The sequence below is a fragment of the Typopeltis vanoorti genome, chromosome 1 (assembly GCF_054136105.1).
Source record: "Typopeltis vanoorti isolate ZY-2024b chromosome 1, IOZ_Tvanoo_1.0, whole genome shotgun sequence".
Classification (NCBI taxonomy): domain Eukaryota; kingdom Metazoa; phylum Arthropoda; class Arachnida; order Uropygi; family Thelyphonidae; genus Typopeltis; species Typopeltis vanoorti.
In genome coordinates, this window is record NC_143549.1 from 180285209 (window position 1) to 180304641 (window position 19433).

The window sequence follows — 19433 nt, forward strand, 5'->3', positions numbered from 1 at the left end:
CTCCATTATGTACATGAACTTCATGTTACTACTGTATACATAAATTAAGACTATAAAATGTTTGATGTTTTTAAAATTCTTTCTTAGTTTTTTTTTTTTTTTTTTCCATTTTAGCAGTGAAGAAATAGTGCTAAAATTTTTAAGAAACATTGCAAACTTGCAAGTTTTGATTAAATATAACTATATGCATAGATTTCATGCACTATTTGATAATGCAATTATCAAATAATTTTTGCAATTATTTTTTGAAAAATACATGAAAGTTCATTAAGTAATGAAATTATTTTCCTATGTACAATCTTATAATCAATATTACATAAATTAACTTATTTTGAGAGGTCTGTTTTGTATTGTATTTTCATATTACAGCAGAGCATAATGCATTTAATAAGGGTTTTTCCAATCATAACTTTCTAGTCAAGGTATTTTTAAAACTCAATACATACAAATATACTTATTTAGCTCTCAGATAAAAATATCCTCTAATGAAAAAAAAAAAAAAAAAACTCTGGAAAAAAATGGACATTACAATCCTGCATCAATTTACAGAGAGAGAGAGATCTATGTTGATCGCTGGCAGTATAGTCACTGACAGTCTGTGGCAAAATATACATCTATCACAATGTTGCTATGCTGATCAAAGGGTCACATGACTTGCACGACGGCGCATGACTGCTCGAATACCCCCAATGCTATGAGAATAAGTGCTTCGAACAGTGATCAGAGATGATCCTAAACACAGTCTAACAGGAGCAGTGAATCCACCTGGAAGCTGAATTAATGCAGTCGCTACAGCTGCAATACTATCTCCAGTAGGTTCAATTGCCAAGGGTCGAACATAAAACCTATCATCATGAGCTATTTTAGGTGAGTCTCTTCCACTGTACCCCTTGAAATGTTTTAGTTTCTTTCTAAAATTACTAGGTGAGTATGGGAAAAAGTCAAAATCATCTGGTGGCTCATCATCAATCACAGCAAGAACATGTCCAAAAGGTCTGCTAGCCATATGTTTCATTTCAGCAGCATGTAGTCGCCTAGCTCTGCGAACATCAAAAGCTTGTTTAACTTTCCAAATTACAACACAAATAGCTAAAAACAGAAAAAAACATGAAAAGAAGACTGAAAAAAAAACAAACAAATCTATTCTTGTCTGATCCTGGCGAAAAAATAAACTACCATGAGTTATGGAGGATACTTTGCTACCAACACCTCGCAGCACCATGTAAAAGCGTGCACTTCTCAGATCATGGACTCCCTGTGGAATGGTTATAACTAATCTATTCTGAAGCTTTCTCACAAGAAGAAATTCCTGTGAATCTGTTATGGTGATATATGTGGTAAGGCCACTTGCTTCTGCTTCATGTAGTTGAAGGGATGACACAGTAAAGGCTTCTGAAGCATTTACAGATTCATGAGATGAATCTTCAACCACTGTTTCCCTTTTATCCACTTTTTGATTAAATTTTGCCTTTTGTATTTCCTGTTCTTCATCATCACTGACAATATCAATACCATACTTTTTGTCTATATATACATAATGGATACCTGTAGTTTTATTGACATCAACTACAAATGTATCTTCCTTTGCAGACAAGTAAAAATCTATACCTCCTTCAGTAACATCTACTATTATTCGGATATCAACATTCATATACCTAGGTTGCACAGCAAAGAAAACAGTTCTTCCTTGAAGCAATGGACTGGGTTTCCTATTACATTCCTCTGGAAAAAAAAAAGTTAAGTTAATTTTTATAGCAATACCATAAACAGCAACTGAATTAATTACATATTTATTATTGGTTCTTTACATCACTTGTAAGAAAATTCTTGAACTCTCAGTTTGTGGAAATTTCCACAAAGTGAATTGTAATTATCAAAAAAAAAAAAAAAAGTTATATACAGGTTGTTCAAGAAAGACAGCCATGATTTTATGACACAATTGGCTAGCTGATAGAAATCAGAGAGCAGTGCATTGGGGGGGGGGGAGGTAGTGGCTCTGGCTCTTCAGATGAATTTGAATAGATTTAAAATGTGGACAAAAATAATAAGTGAGGATTTCTGTTTTATGTAAAGTAAGGTTTTGAATTTGATCTACAGATAAAGACTACATATTCTATTAGTGATCAGACCCGGAAGAAGTGGGAGAAAAGGGATCTTGGGGTAATTATTATTATTATTCAGGCCTCTGTGGAGTCAAAAGACTCATCGCAGGAAGTTCCCCCCCCCCCAGGGAAACACAAAGTCTATCATACCACTCCTTAAACTCATTGACCGTTCTCGCTCTCACCACTCTATCATGCAATGCATTCCACAGTTCAACCACTCTCCATGCAAAGAAACCACTCTTCACCCTCTTGCTCACAGTTTCCTTTTGTAACTTCCAGGGATGGCCCCTTGTCATCACTCCTTCCTGCTGTTCAACTAAGCGAAAGAACTCCCCTGTGTCAACCCTGTAACCACCTCCCAACAGTTTAAAAGTCTCAATCATATCACCTCTCCTTCTATCTACAAAACCCTGCAGTCCACATTCCCTCAGCTGATCCTCATAACTAACATTGTAGAATCCTGAAACCATCCTTGTTATCACCTCTGTACCTTTTCTACAGTTAATTTATCCCCTTCAAATTCTGGGGATCAAATCCGAGAACAATAGTCTAAGTGTGGTTTGATCACGGTCTTATACAACGGAATGATAACTCTTTTATCTCTGCAGGTCAGCATCCTTCTCAGTATTGCAGCAATCCTCTGTTACCTTTGCCACTTTTGCAATATGTCCCATGAATTTCAAGTTTCTAACAATCATCAACCCCAGATCTCTTTTCTCCCTAATTCCTCCAGTACAACTCCTCCAATAGAGTATAAAGTGTCCCAAACCTTAAGACCTTACATTTTGCTGCATCAAACTGACACCCCCATTCATTTGCCCATCTGTCTTGACTTAACTTGACTTATCTAGGCGCTGTCAGCCCGGGGAGACTTTTGGCCTCAAGCACCACATGACGCCACTGGGCATGGTCCTCTGCGACTATCCACCATGTTCCAGTCTCCAGCCTGAAGACCTCCTCCTCCTCCTGATCCCCCCCCATCTCCGTCTCGGTCTCCCTGGTGGCCTCCCTGATTGGGGTTGGGCCTCAAACACTTGTCTCACAGTCCTTTTGGGGCCCATATGGTGCAGTTGTCCCAGCCACTGAAGACGCCGGGCTTGCAGCTCCGTCAAGACATCTGCCGAGTTGTACAAAGCATGTATGGCAGCGTTAGACTGCCTCCTCACTACTCCTTCTGCCATGACCCCCTCCATAGATACATCGCAGCATCTTATTCTCAAATACCCTCAGGTGGTCAGCTTGCTTCGCCGTGAGAGTCTATGCTTCGGCACCATAGAGGAGAACAGGTCTGCTCAGTCTTGTATAGTCCTGCCTTTGTAGTCCAAGACAGTAAATGCGAGGCAAAGAGGGGACAGACTTGGTAGTAGGCCACATTTGCGACATTCACCTGACTCTGGACATCAGCTTTGACTTTGTTGTCTTTAGTCACAATAGACCTCAGGTACCTGAATTCCGTCACCCTCTCAAACTGAGAAGCTCCCTCTAGATCTTGAGCAGCATGGCGACTCATGAAAAGGTACTTTGTCTTCTCGGCGTTTATCTTCAGGCCAACGTCTTCTGCAGCTTCCTCAATAGCAGTATCCGGTGCCACTGCATCGTCTTGTTGGTGCGTTATGACATTCAGGTCGTCTGTGTAGCCAAGAATCCTGACCTTCACCCCCATGTCGACTCCACCCGCCACTTGCTGTATGTTTCTAATTACTTTTTTCAGCACTAGATTGACGAGAATCGGAGAAAGCTAATCACCTTGCAACTGTAGATAAGAGATTGAAAGTTTATTTTTCACTTGGTTAGACTACAATAAATTTAGTTTAATCCTTTATCCAAGTGTGAGCTAACAAAGTTTGCGCCTGAAAATATCTTCAGGACTTCAGGAATATGTTGACTGAATACAACTCCAGGCACCTCGTATATTGGATAAAGGTTTATTGGATAAAGGATTAAACTAAATTTATTATAGTCTAACCAAGTGAAAAGTAAACTTTCAACACCTTTCTCTAAATCCAGAGTAATTTAATAAAAAAAGTGGCACACCTTTCAGCAACTCCTATAGGTAAAGATGACCTCGCTATTGCTTCTCCACCACTGGGCCTAGTTCCCACTGAAGAGACCTCAATAAAGGTCGAAACAAGTCTGGGTAGTGGCCAATCACTTAATGCATAACATTATACATACCCACAAGGAGATGTGTTTGGCATTATGGGAGATACTGGGAAAGGAGTGTTGGTAGCTTGCTCCACCTTTGCTACGAGTTGCCTGGAGTTGTACTACCTTACTCCAGTAAGGTAGTACAACACCATATTCAGTCCTGAAGATATTTTCAGGCGCAAACTTTGTTTGCTCACACTTGGATAAAGGATATTAACTAAATTTATTATTGTAGATAAGAGAGTACAGAGTTCCGATAGTCTCGTGTGTATAGACCATAGAAATATATAGTTAAAGTAATAACACTACACAGTGACAATCTAAGATAAGTGACAAAAAAAGAGAACACAATAAAGTATAAATTAAGGAAATGTCACAACATAACAATGGTGCAGCTGACAGGATGTGATTTGATTGCTTAAAACAAATTAATCGATCAGTCACAGTAAGTTGGTTTTGGATTCAAGTCAGGCAATCATGTACATTAGAATTTAAGAGAAAGTTTGACTAATTTAGAGAAGAATTTTGTGAACTTAGGTGCAAGCATGTCTCTACCAACAAGCTCTGAGATGAATGACTCAGAATTCTTCGGAACCATTAACCCATAACAAGTATTCCCACAATTCTCAGGCGAGGAGATGGATGACGTTATTGAATTCTTTTGCTATTTCGAGGAATTGAGAAAAGTTGGCAGATGGACAGATTTTCAACTTCTTATGCTACTATGCAGTAAGCTAGTAGGGAAGGCCAAAATCTTCCTATATTCATCGCCAATTATGAAAGAAACTCTGGAGTATTCCAAATTTAAAGAAGTTCTAATTTCCCAGTTTTCAAAGATAGAGTTTAGGGCCGAACTTGTGGAAACTCCAGAGGATGATACAGAAAGATAAAGAAAATATATCAGGCTTTAACAATAGGTTGTTGACTCTTGCGAGCACCCCAAACATCTCATGTGAGGACAAGCCCTATTTAGATTGGGCTGTCTTCCAACATTTTAGGCAAGGGGTGAGGCAAGAATTGAGAGCAACTGCTAGGAGATATTCGTCCCACAGCTGTTACAGGATTTATTAACGTAATTAAAGAGGAGAAAGACACTAATAATAAACCAGATATACTGAGAAAGAGTCGTGAAAAGAAAGACAAACATAAGAGTATGAGAGGAAGCGAGGGAGATAGAGTTGAGTCAGTCAATCAATTGTCAACAAACATTCTTAATCAGAGCGAGGTTCGATCCATAATCAAACAGGAAATAGAACGATTACAACAGCCTGTTATGGAACACCTCGATGCTGTGCTTGGTCAACTGACAACGGCCTCCATGAGAAACCCAGAGCCTTCATATCTTCAGGACGAAAGAACTAGTTCATAAGGAGATTGAAAGATTACAGCAACCATTGTTTGATAAATTAGACACTGTAATGCAGAAATAGACAAAATTATCTATTCGGGATACCGTAGAGTCTCCCTTAACCTCAGAAGGAGTCACTGAAAGATATGAAAGGAGGGAACCTCCCAGATGCTTCAATTGCAATAGGATTGGGCATCTTGCCTGCAATTGTTACAGCAGTAAAAGGCACTTCAGTAAGAACAATCATGAAGAATTCAGATCTCACGTGTGTACCAACCAAACCTGGCACAGAGGTGAACAACCTCAAGAGCAGTCTTTTGGAATATCTGTAGAAGGGACGATATTTTAGAGCATTAGTAGCCAGAGGATCCCAAACCCCCATTATTGCAGAAAGTTACTTCAAGAAATTAGAGCCCTACCTGAGGAGGAGGATTTCATATTTCAGGAGACCTATTAGATTATCAGGAATAGCTTCCTCTACCATCTACACTACCAAGTCAGTGAGCTGGAAGGTAAAATTACCAGAGTACAATATGTGTGTTTGGCATGAGTTCTTGATCCTGCCAAGGATCTCTCTCCCACACATATCACCGCTTCTTGGAAATGATTTCCCGATGAAATACAAATTCTCATGTGATTATGCATGGGAGGATATATGTTTTCTTGGAAAGAAGAAAGTTGTCAGAAGGAAACAGAAAGCACATTACTTGGGTAATAGAAAGAACTCACTCAGCATTGAGTCCCAATGTAAGAAAAAATTAGAACAAGCTGAGAACCATGTAGTATACAGTCAACTAGGGCCAGGTGAGAATTCCCAACCAGAGGAGAAGGGACATCCGAGTTCGAGTGACATTACAGAAGTTAAAACAACCATTGATAATGCAATGCCGAGCAAGGGTCAGGATGAAATATGTCAAAGGGTATTAGGGGTTAATTATATCCGCATCAAAGAAAGGTTGGAAGAAGGCACGTGATAGTAGAACATGATCAGTATACAACACGGAAGGGACAAGACAGCCATAAGACTACAGGATATTTCTACAAATAAAGGATTGTGCAACATAAGAAATGGGGTGAAGCACAAGAGAGGACACACCAAATGTACTTCTGCCAGAAGATAACTCAAGTCTCGAAATGGCGAAGTATCCCTCATCCCAGAGAATTGAGGGATAAGAAAAAAAAAAGAAAATAAAAAGGGGGGGTTAGGAAAGGGGAAACCTTTGTTCAATCTTGAATGAAAAGATTTCCTTAAAGAAATAATTTATTCAGGATTCAACAAGTTTTAGCTAAACAACAACGAAAATGCTTGTACATAGGTAAAGATGAAAATTGTTTAATGAATCATATGCTAGTACTATTTTATGTAATATTACTTAAAGGTAAACGATGTCATAATTTTTTGTAAGAATTTATATTGCAAAAGGCATTCTTTGTCAGATATATGTTAAGTCATGTAACAGAAGTTCAAAGTCCACTAATGAAAACTTCAGGTGAAATGCATAGCCTACGGCAAATTGTTTACGTGAGGAACGGCACGCACACAGAGTTCTCCAGGAAGACGTGAATAGAATATATGACATGTGCGCAAAAGAGGGTGCTGAGGGTAGAAGGTAAAAAAGGGGTTTACCCTCCTTTCAGGAGGCTTTTTCTTCTTGCGGTCTGTAGTCTACTAGGGATTTTCTTGTGGAGTCGGAAAGAGTTCGAGTTCGGGATCGTATCGAGTAGCTATTCGCTGCCATCGTTTCAAGATGTCGTACGGAAGGATTCGACAAGGAGATAATCGGCAACATTAAGAGCAAGCTTGAAGGAACTGACCGCCATATACGTCCACGTGGATCAGTCTGAACCATGCTGTTTATAGTCCACAATGGGAAAGAAAGGCAGAACAATGAAGTCCAAGCCTAGTCTGTGAGACAATCGTCTAGAAGAAGACCGTACTTTCCGTGGGACGAAGTAAGGATAAGATAACAGAATGAATATAATTCCAGAAATATGGTAATGTTAAAACCTTTTGTAATTCTTTGTTAAGAAAGAGAGGAATATTGTAATATAGAAGAAAAGAGATGTTATGTTTCAGAACTCTATACTTGTAGGAAAAGGACTTTAGCAAATATTGGATAGCAGCGTTTTAAGTCTTAGGGCTATTTCTCAAGTGATTAATTGAATGAATTGTAGTTTTGAATTGTTATGAGTAATGATCTATAAAGTTACCGATGCGATTGTCTTGAGGGTATGTGTAGACTAGTAAGGATATTTAGAAGATGCAAACAAAACTTTGTGCTGTGAAATTAAACCATGATTGGATATGTTGTGTGAATTACAGTTGTATGTTTAACTTTATAACTTAGGATACCTCCATTCCAATTGAGTATATTCTTGTAAATGTGTGATCTTAGGAATTTAATAAATGTATCTTGAATATCTTAACCTGTTTTGTGCCTTGAATTGAATCCAATGCACCGCCTGCTAATATCTGAATCTGAGTGGGAAAGAATTATATGACAGACACCACGACTGCAAACTAAAGTATTTTAAGAGAGATAGATAAAATTGAGATAAAGAATAATTAATAGATTGATTAGCTTAGTATATTTTCTGAAGGTTACTCCTTGGTTAAGAGGAATTTCTAACCTAGGGATCTGGCTGGCGCAGCCAGATCAAATAAATATTGCCAGAACTGGATTAGGAGGTAACTCCAGACCTTTATTGCTGAGGATTGGACTCTATTCAGAAGTCTACCCTTTGTTAATTTATTTATTATACTTAATCATTCTAAGAATCGGCCAATTGTGTGGATAGATTTAACTGTAGATAAGAGAGTACAGAGTTCCGATAGTCTTGTGTGTATAGACCATAGAAATATATAGTTAAAGTAATAACACTACACAGTGACAATCTAAGATAAGTGATACAAAAAGGAGAACACAATAAAGTATAAATTAAAGAAATGTCATGACATAACAGTTGAAACGGGTCTGACAATTCACTTTCTGCTTTCACTCTTGCTCTAGAACCAGCAACACACACCTGCACCATTTTTCGGAGTTTTCGAGGAATTTCCAGTTCTTCTAACACCTGCCACATTTTTTAGTGTATAATTGAGTCATAGGCTTTAGAAAAGTCTATGAAAATATTATGGATTTCCCGGTTATATTCACAGCATTTTTCAAAAACATGGCACAGCATGAAGAGTTGGTCTATTGTAGAACGGTTTCTCCTAAAACCCATCTGGTAATCACCAAGGCACTCTTCTGCATATGGTGTGAAGCACATTAACATGATATTAGATAGTACCTTGTAGCCAGTTGTCAGCAGTGAGATGCCCCTATAGTTGCCGCATTGAGACTTATCTCCTTTCTTATATACAGAGGTGATCAGCGCCTCCTTCCACTCGTCCAGCAGACATTCTTCCCACCATAGCAGCAAGATGAGCCGGTGCAGCTGCTCCAGCAGGGCATCCCTGCCATTCTTCAGAAGCTCCGCCTGAATGCAGTCCACTCCTGGATCCCCTTATTATTTTTCAGCATGTGGAGAGCATGAGTAATCTCACTAAACGTCAGCTCTTCAATATATGGTTAAGCAGTTTGGTTCTCCGGTATTGACATTCAGCAAGTTCTCAAAATATCTACGCCACTGAGCGAGAGCGTCTTTTGAGTTTGTTAGAAGATTTCCACTCTCATCTCTTATGGTTGCCACTTGTGTCTGGGCACCTCGCATGGCTTTAATCGTCTGGTACATTTCCCACCCATTATTCGCCACCCTATTACTCTCTATGCTGGCCACCTTCTCATTAAGATATCTCTGCTTTTCCCTACGTAGACATATATTCGCCACTCTTCTCACCCTCTCATATGCAGCCTTCTTCCTGCTGTCTGCTAAGTAGTTCAATAGTGCTTCCCTTCGTTTTGCTACAGCTTCTTCACACTCTCTATTAAACCATGCCTTTCTTCTTCTCTTTCTCACAGTCCTCGAGGCAGCAGACGTGACCGTATTTTTGATGGTGTCCCACATCCTATCTGGATCACCCTCTTCCTCCTGTAGCTCCTCAAAGCAGTTCTGCAGCTCTAACTGGAAAGCCCGCCTGTCTTCTGCTGTTTTCAACTTGTCCAGGTCCCATAGAGGTCATGTGGTAGGGCTTGAAAGCTTCTGGACTGCAATTCTGTGCCTGAAATTGTAGGATACCAGGTAGTGGTCATTATCTACGTCAGCTCCTCTTAAACTCCTCACATCCGAGATGGAGCTGAGGTGATGTCAATACATTAGTACATGGTCTATTTGGTTAGCTGTTCTACCATCCGGCGATCTCCAAGTCTGGTTGCGAACTTTGTGTGCAAAAATAGTGCTCTTTACAAAGCATCAATGGCTGAGGCAAGACTCGCAAGTCAGGTCCCATTATCGTTGCACTCCTTGTGTAGACTCTCACTTCCCATGAAAAGGTGCCATGCACGCTCTCTCCCTAGCTTCACATTGAAATCTCCCACCACTAGTTTGATGTCATAAGACGGTAGATTAACACAAGTGCGCTCGAGCAATTCGAAGAAACAATCTTTGGCTTCCTCCGAGCTCTCTTCTGTAATTGCAAAACAGTTCACAATAGACACATTTTGAAAACGTCCCTTAACTCTAATAGCGCACAGCCGATTGTTCACAGGTTTAAAATCTAAAATATTACACAGAAATTTATCACTAATTAAAAACGTAGTTCTGAGGACTCTTCGTCATTTGTCGTCACCACTGTAGAATACAGTGTACCCCTGATTATGAGTCGAGCCATGGCCTGGCCAACGGGCCTCTTGTGAAAGAGGCACGTTAAATATCAATATCAGCTGATAATGTGGCACCTCAAATGCCTTTGCTAAATCCGAGAAAATGGCAGTATATGCCTTTCCCCTCATCTACTGCTCTTGTAACTTTATTATAAAAGGCTAGCATATTACTAAAACAAGAGTGCCCCTTAACAAATCCATGTTGACTCTCACAGACAACTTTACCCTCATCTGCCCAATGCTGTATACGGTCCCTCACTAATTTCTCCGAGATCTTAACAACTACTGATGACACAGAAACTGGCCTATAATTAGACACTTCCAGTCTGCTACTGCCCTTATGCTATGGCACTATCTTACCTTCCTTCCATTTATTTCCCATAGCCAGACTTTCACTGAAAAGCCAGGTCAAAGGAGCTGTCAGTTCTTTAGCACATTCTCTCAAAACTCGTGGTGAAATACCATCCAGCCACAGCTTTATTGACATCCAGAGTACTGTGAATTTGGAACACTCTCTCCTCCTGCACTTCTAAACCTCAAACCTGCCCTATCCCTCTAGTATTAAAATTTACTTCTCCAGGATGAAATACTCCAATAAAGTGTTCACTGAACAATTCTACTCTGTCCTCTGCATCAGGCACTCTATTCCCATTTCTATCCCACAATGTCATTCTTCCACAATCATTTCTCCTCCTACTGGCCACATAGCTAAAAAAATTCCTTAGGATTTTCTTTTGATCTTTGGGCCAATCTCTTCTCATATTCCAGTTTTGCCATCCTTACCATACTAGTCACTCTCCTGGCCTGTGTCTTATATTCTTCATGCATCTGCTCTTCACCTGTCTCCTTATATCTCTGTCATAGCCACTTTTTCACATACAGTTCCTGTTTAATATTGTTTGTCATCCACTTTACAGCAAATTGTGTCCTCTTCTTCACTTGTGGAATACAGCTTACTATTGCTGCTAACAAATATTCTTTCACAATTTCCCAAGCACTAATGATATCCCGGCCTTCCAATTCCTCCCTCCATGAAACTTCCCCAAGTTGATATCTAATAATATTATAATCAACTGTCACCTGCCTTATAATTCCACATGCGTTCCCGTCTCTTTGATACTCCTGCATGTCTATTTATCTTCCAAGTCAAAACCACATGGTCACTCTCTCCAAATGGTGGGAGAGAGTGACCATGTGGTTTTGACTTATTATCAACTCTTTTGATGTTGATAATAAGTCACCATCAGAAGATGCTATGACCAAATTCAAAACTCTTGAACCTCTTGTTCCCTATATTATATGTTGCCTAAGACATCTGTCCCACAGGAATTCTAGAAATTCCATTCCCTTATTGCTACATGCACCTTCCTCTCCCCAATTTATACTGCTGTAGTTAAAATCTCCCATAGCAATCATTCTTCTTGCACTTGCCAACCTCAACTGTCTAAACATCTCCTGGTCCCCACTCTCTGTGCTCCTTGGTGTGTAGCAACACCCCACTAAATATCCTGTCTTGCTCACCTCTACCTCACACCATAGGCTTTCAAAATCATTAGTGTCACTGCCTTCCAAAGCCTCCACTCTTAGAGGATATAAGTCGTCGCTTATCATAAGCAGTACTTCACCATCACGCTTTCCCTTCCTATCCTGCCAAAAAATGCTGTACCCTGCTACTTCTATTCCTGTTATTATATCCTCTTCTGTCAACCACGTCTCAGTGATCCCAATAATCTTTGGCCAGGCTGATGCTATCAGTGCCACCAATTCCTCTCCTTTATTCCAGATATTCCTGGCATTAGTATAAAGCATAAAAATGCCACTGTTTCTATATCTAGCATTATCCCCCTCTAGACTCCACTGGGCTCAGCGTTACCTGATGTCATCCCCCTTCTTCCAAGAGGCCACCCCTGCTATCATCTGCCCTGGGTATTCTAGTTTCCTTGCACTGACATACTGACTCGTTCAGAACAGCAATCTCTCTATATACCTGCATCCTTCCTCGTTCAAATGCAAGTGGTCTTTCGCATACAATTCCTTTCTGTCCTCAAACATCCTCCAAGCATCCACATATTTCAATCCTCCCTTTTGACATATTCTAGCAATTATGTTATTCAATATTACTGCTCTCTTCTACTCAGCTCGTCACTATCATACCATGCACAATATCTTTCCTATCTGCATTTTCTTTTGTACAACCTCAAGCAAGAATCTCATATCTGTCGCTGCCCAATTTATTGCCTCTGAAGTCATTTGTTCCTATCATCACAATCATTTCATCCACCCTTTCACCCCTCTTAATTGCCATAGCCACACTTTCTATCCTTCCTCAAGGCAAACACTCCCCATGCATCCTATCTTGCACACCACAGATCATTGAGTTCCCATACATTATACCTCTTACCACCCTGTTTTTCAATTGCTTATCTGCATCGCTCTCCTCTAACACTTCCTCTCTGTGTTCCCCTACTTACCTGCAGGGGCGAAGTCTCCATCCGTGGCAAATTCCCTCAAGTAATGAGCTTGTGCAGCAAGTTCATTACTTGAGAAAGAAGTAATATTTATTTGTTAATAAATGCATACATTTATAAGCATTCCATTTAGGCTTTTATTTTTGTAGACAGAAGATGTCTTAAGCTTTTGCACAAAAATTGAGCTTTGCTTTGTGTATCGAAGGCCGATGCTTGCTTGTCTAGTTAAAGTTACCTTAGCTTGCTCAGTGGTGGGAGCTTCCAGGTTCTCGCCGCAGCACTGTGATTTCATGCACACGCATAGCCATTTCCGCTCCCTTCACGTTGTCTTAAACATGTGCCATACGTAGTCAAAGTAGCTCTAGCCAGTGAGCTTCAGCCAGCCATTACAAGTGTGTGTGTGTTGCTTGGGGAAATTAAGTTACAACTAACTTTTTATGATGATGTTACTGACCAGTTCACAAATAACTGTAGGGTAAAATTTGTACTCGTATGATTAAATATACATAAATTTCTAAATATATAGTTTTAAATGGTCAGTAATTCATTATTCCGCTAATCAGACTTCAATCACACCTCTCACTCCCTGAATGATAACAAGAGCAAGCGTGAATTCAAGACCAGCATTTGCCCCAGCTTACCTGCCTTCCTGACATCACTATCCCTGGTTTGAACGCTCCCTCACATTCTTCTCATTCCCTCTCTCTCCTACTGTTTCCATTCTCTCCTCTTCTATCATTCCCTCTCTTCCACTGATCCTATTCTCTCCTCTTCTATCATTCCCATAACTCTCTCTCATTCCCTCTCTTCTACTATTACTATTCTCTCCTCTTCTACAATTCCCATCTCTCTCTCTCTCTCTCTCTCTCTCTCTCTCTCATTCCCTCTCTTCTACTGTTCCTATTTTCTCCTCTTCTATCATTTCCATAACTCTCTTTCATTCCTACTCTGATTCGCTTTGCATTCATCTCTTCCATTCTCCTAATCTCATTTTTCACACTTCTCATCTCATTCCCTAGTCATTCCACCAGCTCTTTCAGCTCATCTATCTCTCTCTGCAAGTTAGCCACTCGTTTGCCATTCATCCTCCCAATTGAGACCATCTCTAAAAACTTTACAAATCATTCAACCTTTCCACACTCCCCACTCTCATTTTTTCATTCATATTTCTCTCGCTATTCTCGCCCTCTATCATACCACTCATCTCTCTCCATGGAGAATCTCCCGCCTCTGATTCAATGATGTTGTTTATAATCTCAACGAGGTCACTTATACTCATCTAACTCACCAAGTTCCTCCCATTGCCTGCATTTTGCGCATATAAGTATTTTCCCTTCTCTCATCTGCCATATATACAACCGCCGGGACGCATACATTCCACAAGTCGCACATGTCACAAAATCCCTTATTATATCACACAAAATGGAATCCTTAAATGGGGGAGGACTTGGTGATACGCCATTTGTAATTTTAGCCGCTGCCGCCATTATTCAAAATAGTGTCGAGGAATTATTACAACTCAATGCTAAATAAGTATAAGTGAGTATAACTATAGGTATAACTATATAAGTATAAGTTAACTATAAGTATAAAACATATTTAAGTATACTAAATATATAAATAATGAAAACATGTTATCTTCTTCTTCTCTTCCACTGCTATGCATCTGATTCCAACCCTGCCTTCGCAGTAACCCAAAATACACAATATAGAGACAACAACTAACTCCAAAAACAACAACTGAAGGACACTTGTATTACAGAAAAACAACGTAGCACAAATCTTGACAGAAGTCACACTATTCACTGATTAAAAAAGCTATTTTTTCAGCACAGCTCAAATCCCCTGCCACATTCTTCGACGACTCTAGCGCCCTCCTCCTCCTAATGGTGGATAGGAAGTTGATGTTAAGGAAACACAAAGCAAAGTGTTGAAGACAATGATTGTTGCAGTAGTGATAATAACACTTACCAGTAGAAATAAAGAGGTGATAGTTCCATGTTCAAAGCCTAAATGAAATACATCTTGACTACTCAGCACAGACATGACCGACTAGATTCCAAGTCAGATGAAGAAACGTAGTGTGCAAAAGCAGGTAACAAAAATGATATCATGACTGGGAAACATCAGCTATGAGGAGAGATTGAGACTATGTAATGTGCAGAGTTCAGTATACAGAAGATGGAAGGATGATATGATTGAGATATATAAGTTATTGAGAGCTATTATTGAATCTCAATCATATTATCCTTCCATCTTCTATATACTGAACTCTGCACATTTTATAGTCTCACCAGGAAGTTTTTCAAATGAAAGGAACAAGAAGCCATCTCTGAAAGTTGTACTAGGGAGCAGTGAGTCAGGGAAGAGAGTGGTAAGTTTCTTGCATTGCCTGAGGAGTGGCAAGAGTGCAGAAAATAAATGATTTTTAAGGATTGGTACCATAAACTTTGTGGCATTTTAAGTGGACCACCTCCAATGAGTGCCTCCTGACTCCAGAAGTCCTGTAATAAAATAATAATATTAACTGTAGCACATCAGTTAATATTATGTGTACTGTGGGTGGGTATTGGGGTTAGATAATTTGCCAAGTCCAACTCTTTTACAAAAAGAAATTAAGACTCGGGTTCATATACTATCTGGGGGTGTAATGAAAAAGTACTCATGGTACCTTTACAAGTCACTTCAGCTCTCCAGTAAGCAAAATGCAGTTTCACATCAGGCAAAAAAATCATCTAAAACTTAAAAGACTTACATCTATGCTACCAAGGAATCCACTCGACCATTAAATTCAGTGTGATGTAATCATTCATGTGCCTCCATAGCGCAAATGGAAAAACAGCAGAATATTGTGCTATTTGACTGGAAAAGAGCTTTGTTTAATTCTCGCTATGATACAGGGAATCCTTATATGGGCTTTTTTTCAACTGAAAGTGAGTTAGCCAATCTCATATGGCAGTAGCAGGGTTTTTTCCTCACAGAAACTTGGGTTTTTCATCCTGCATACACAAATTGGCCTTGCATGCAATTTATAACAAAAAATACTGTTGTTGGTGACAATGGCATTGATGGTAGTAGTAGTATTGTAGTAAGAGAATTAAGTAGTAGTGGAGAGGACGAGATATATTTAGCAAAGTACAGCGTCCTCATGCGATGAGTCCTTGGACTTCCTGGAGGTGTCATGTAGTAGTAGTAGTAGTAGTAATAATAATAATAATAAAATTTGATCCCTTGTATGTGCCTATGTATGTTTCAGGATTACCCGGGTAAAAGAAGAAATGGAATGAATATGCCTAGTGAAAATAAAGAGACTCACTTCAATAAAAGATTAGCAGAATACTAAGAAATAAGTAAAACAATAAAATAAGATGATACACATAAATTTAACTTTGCAATACCATAAAAATAAAAGAAACCATTGAGCAGTATTAAAGGTGTGAAAATCCCAAGTCCTTGCCAAAGGGGAAAGGGTGACAAATTAATCCAAGATAGAAATGAAATGATAAACGGAATGAACACTTTACAGTGATGAAGAAAGAAATTTGGGAAATTGTCTTGAAGAACTATGCATTCGCAGTAAGATGTATCAGAGGTTATGAGATAAGAGGAACTCTTAAACATGAAGTTGGGACAGAATTTTAGAGATGACAATGGAGATAGAGCTGTTGAAATTAGGAGGAAAGACAGCAACTGATTATCTGATAAAGCTTATCATGCTCTTTTGATAATGATTACTTGCAAAGAAGGTTAAAAGGAAAATATAAAACTGCAGGTCCATTGGCTTATTATTAGCAGTATACAAAACATTTACAAACAAAAATAATAAAATAATTCAGTTTTAGAAGCATCTGCTGTAGCAGACGCAAAAAATATTACAGACAGTGACATTTAAGTGCATAATACTTATTCCAATACAATATTTATTTGCATAAAAAGTAAAAATCATAAATTGTTAAAAATATTTTCTATTACAAATTTGTCTGGTTTAAATGCATAACTCTCATTCTCATATAATGCCTACATGCATATTTGCATAAAACATAAAAACGAGAATAAATTTATGCTCGTTTTTATGTGTATCTATCTACTTCTGCTGGTATTCTTTTGATGGATTTGTCACTACCCTGAAGAAGTGAAGATTTGATCACATACAATATATGTGATCAAATGAAACTGCTTCATATCTTGAATGCTCTAATTTTTTTAGATCTTCAAGGCTTGCTTCAGCTGTAATTCAAATTAACTCCTCTAGTAACCCCTTACCAACTTGTATGCCTCTATCATATCACCGTCTTCTTCCTATCCACTAGACTCTGTAAATTGCATCTTTGCAATCTTTCTTCATATTCAACATTCCAGAGACCAAAACTACCTTAGTCAATCACCTCTAGACCCTTTACAACATCTCTTTGACCTTTTTAAAATCCAGGTGACCAAAGCTGTGTACAGAAGCCTTATAAGACAATGAAACCAGAATCTCCTTACTTCTACAAGTCAGTGTCATCCACATCATTCCCAGAATTCATTGTGTTTTCCTCACAATTTTGGCAATGATCTCTTATTTTCTTATCTCTTATTTCCTCCATCTCCAACAATATATCCCCACCAAGCATAAATTCTACCAGCTTTGTTTCCCAAATTTTAAAACCTTACATTTTGCAACACTGAACTGTCATCCCCACTCCCATGCCCATTCACTCAGTCTGTTCAAGTCTTCTTGTAAGGCTACAACATCTGCCCTACTCATAATTCGTTACATCTTTGCATAATCTGCAAACAACTGAATATCCCCATTCAAATCTTCCCCAATATCATTAAAATACAGTATAAACAGCAATGGCCCTAAAACAGAAACCCTAAGGTGCATACCACTTTCCTTTTCTGGGATATTGCTCCCCCATACATAACTTGTTGATACCTATCAGACAGCCAATCTTCAATCCAATGCACCAGTCTAATATCCAACCCCATTCACGCTAGTTTGACTATCAACTTGTCATGCGGTAATCTATCAAAAGCCTTTGCAAAGTCTAAGTATACTACTGTGTATCTATCTCCCTCATCTAATGCTGCTGTCACCCTATTGTAATAAGTAAGTAGATTACTAAAACATGCTCTCCCTTTAGCAAATCCATGCTATCCATCAAAGATAATTGTTGTCAACCCAATTCTGGATCCTGATTCTCACTAGCCTTTCTAACACTAACTACAACACCTAACACACAGATTTGGCCTATAATCTGATGCTTGAATTCTGTGACCTCCTTTATGAAGCAGTTATATCTTGCCTTCCTTCCACTCCTTTGGAACTTAACCCAGTGTAATAAGACTCATATTAAACAAATATGTCAAGGCAGATGCTATCTCCCTGGCACATTTCTTCAAAATACACAGTGATATATCATCAAGTCTCACAGACTTATTAATATCAAGTTTGCTTAATTCCCCATGTATCTTTTTCTCACTCAGTCAGTCTCTCCTCCTCATCATCATTCACTGCTATCAAATCCTCCATGAAGTCACATTCTTACCATAAAATCTTGCCTTCCTTCCACTACTTTGGAACCTGACCCAGTGTAAGACTCACATTAAACAAATATGTCAAGGCAGATGTCCACTCCCTGGGATATTCCACTATAATATATATATATATATAATAATACCTATTAGGATTGAAGAAAATATCAGAAGTGGTAAATAAAACAATTTAATTATTATATCCAATACAGTGTCATGTCTTTCCTAAAAATACCAATGCAATAAGTATAATATGGATGAGAACAAGAAAATACTGTAAACATATAACTGCATAAATATCATGCTTATTAAAATTACTATATCATAGATATGAAAACGTGACACTCTGTACCTTGGGTATTGGGATCAAAACAATAATCTTTATCCAGAAACATATGGCGATAGCACTGGTGTCCATGAGTAGGAGCTCCAAGAAAGTATTCCTTACATTTAGAACACTAATCAAAAAATAAAAATAAATAAATAAATTATATATATATATATATATACACACACACAGAATGATTTCAAGATTTAAATAATTAGCAAAGTAGTTTAATTAATTACAATTAGGACTATATCTTATAATTATTATTGATAGAACATTTCCAAAAGAGGTAAAACTGAAGAGTAGAGTAATACATCTGAAATTTCAAAATTTGCATATTTACTCTTCAGTTTTACCCTGATAAGGGTAATGCAACAATTATCATGAATCAAGAGTAAATAACTTAAGGAATTCACAACGTATACTGGTATATAAATTAAAATAAACTTTAATATATACTTCCTATATTTCGGCAACGTCACGTTGCCATCTTCATGGGAACATAAGATTAAGACATGTGCACGCAGGCACTAAAAACAGCAAATGAGGTTGAAGCAAGGAAACTACTGTTTTTCCTAAAGTCCTGATGGTGACCCCTAGTGGGCTATATCAGGTATTCTTGGCTGTTGGGCTGAAGTTCTCAAGATCATCATTGGGACTTTAGGAAAAACAGTAGTTTCTTCGCTTCGACCTCATTTGCTGTTTTTAGTGCCTGCGTGCACGTGTCTTAATCTTATGTTCCCATGAAGATGG

The 19433-nt window shown here is 38.6% G+C and overlaps 1 protein-coding gene across 1 annotated transcript in view; it reads right to left on the minus strand.

Moving 5' to 3' along the window:
- Nucleotides 1–637: 637 nt before the first annotated feature.
- Megf8 (multiple EGF like domains 8) overlaps nucleotides 638–19433 on the minus strand; it is a 752012-nt gene continuing 733216 nt past the window's right edge. Inside the window, exons 36-38 of the mRNA XM_090404705.1 lie at nucleotides 18705–18810; nucleotides 1498–1722; nucleotides 638–1449 (exon numbers count right to left, since the gene is read on the minus strand). Coding sequence (XP_090260831.1) covers nucleotides 638–1449; nucleotides 1498–1722; nucleotides 18705–18810 — 1143 coding nt within the window. The remainder of the gene's footprint in view (nucleotides 1450–1497; nucleotides 1723–18704; nucleotides 18811–19433) is intronic.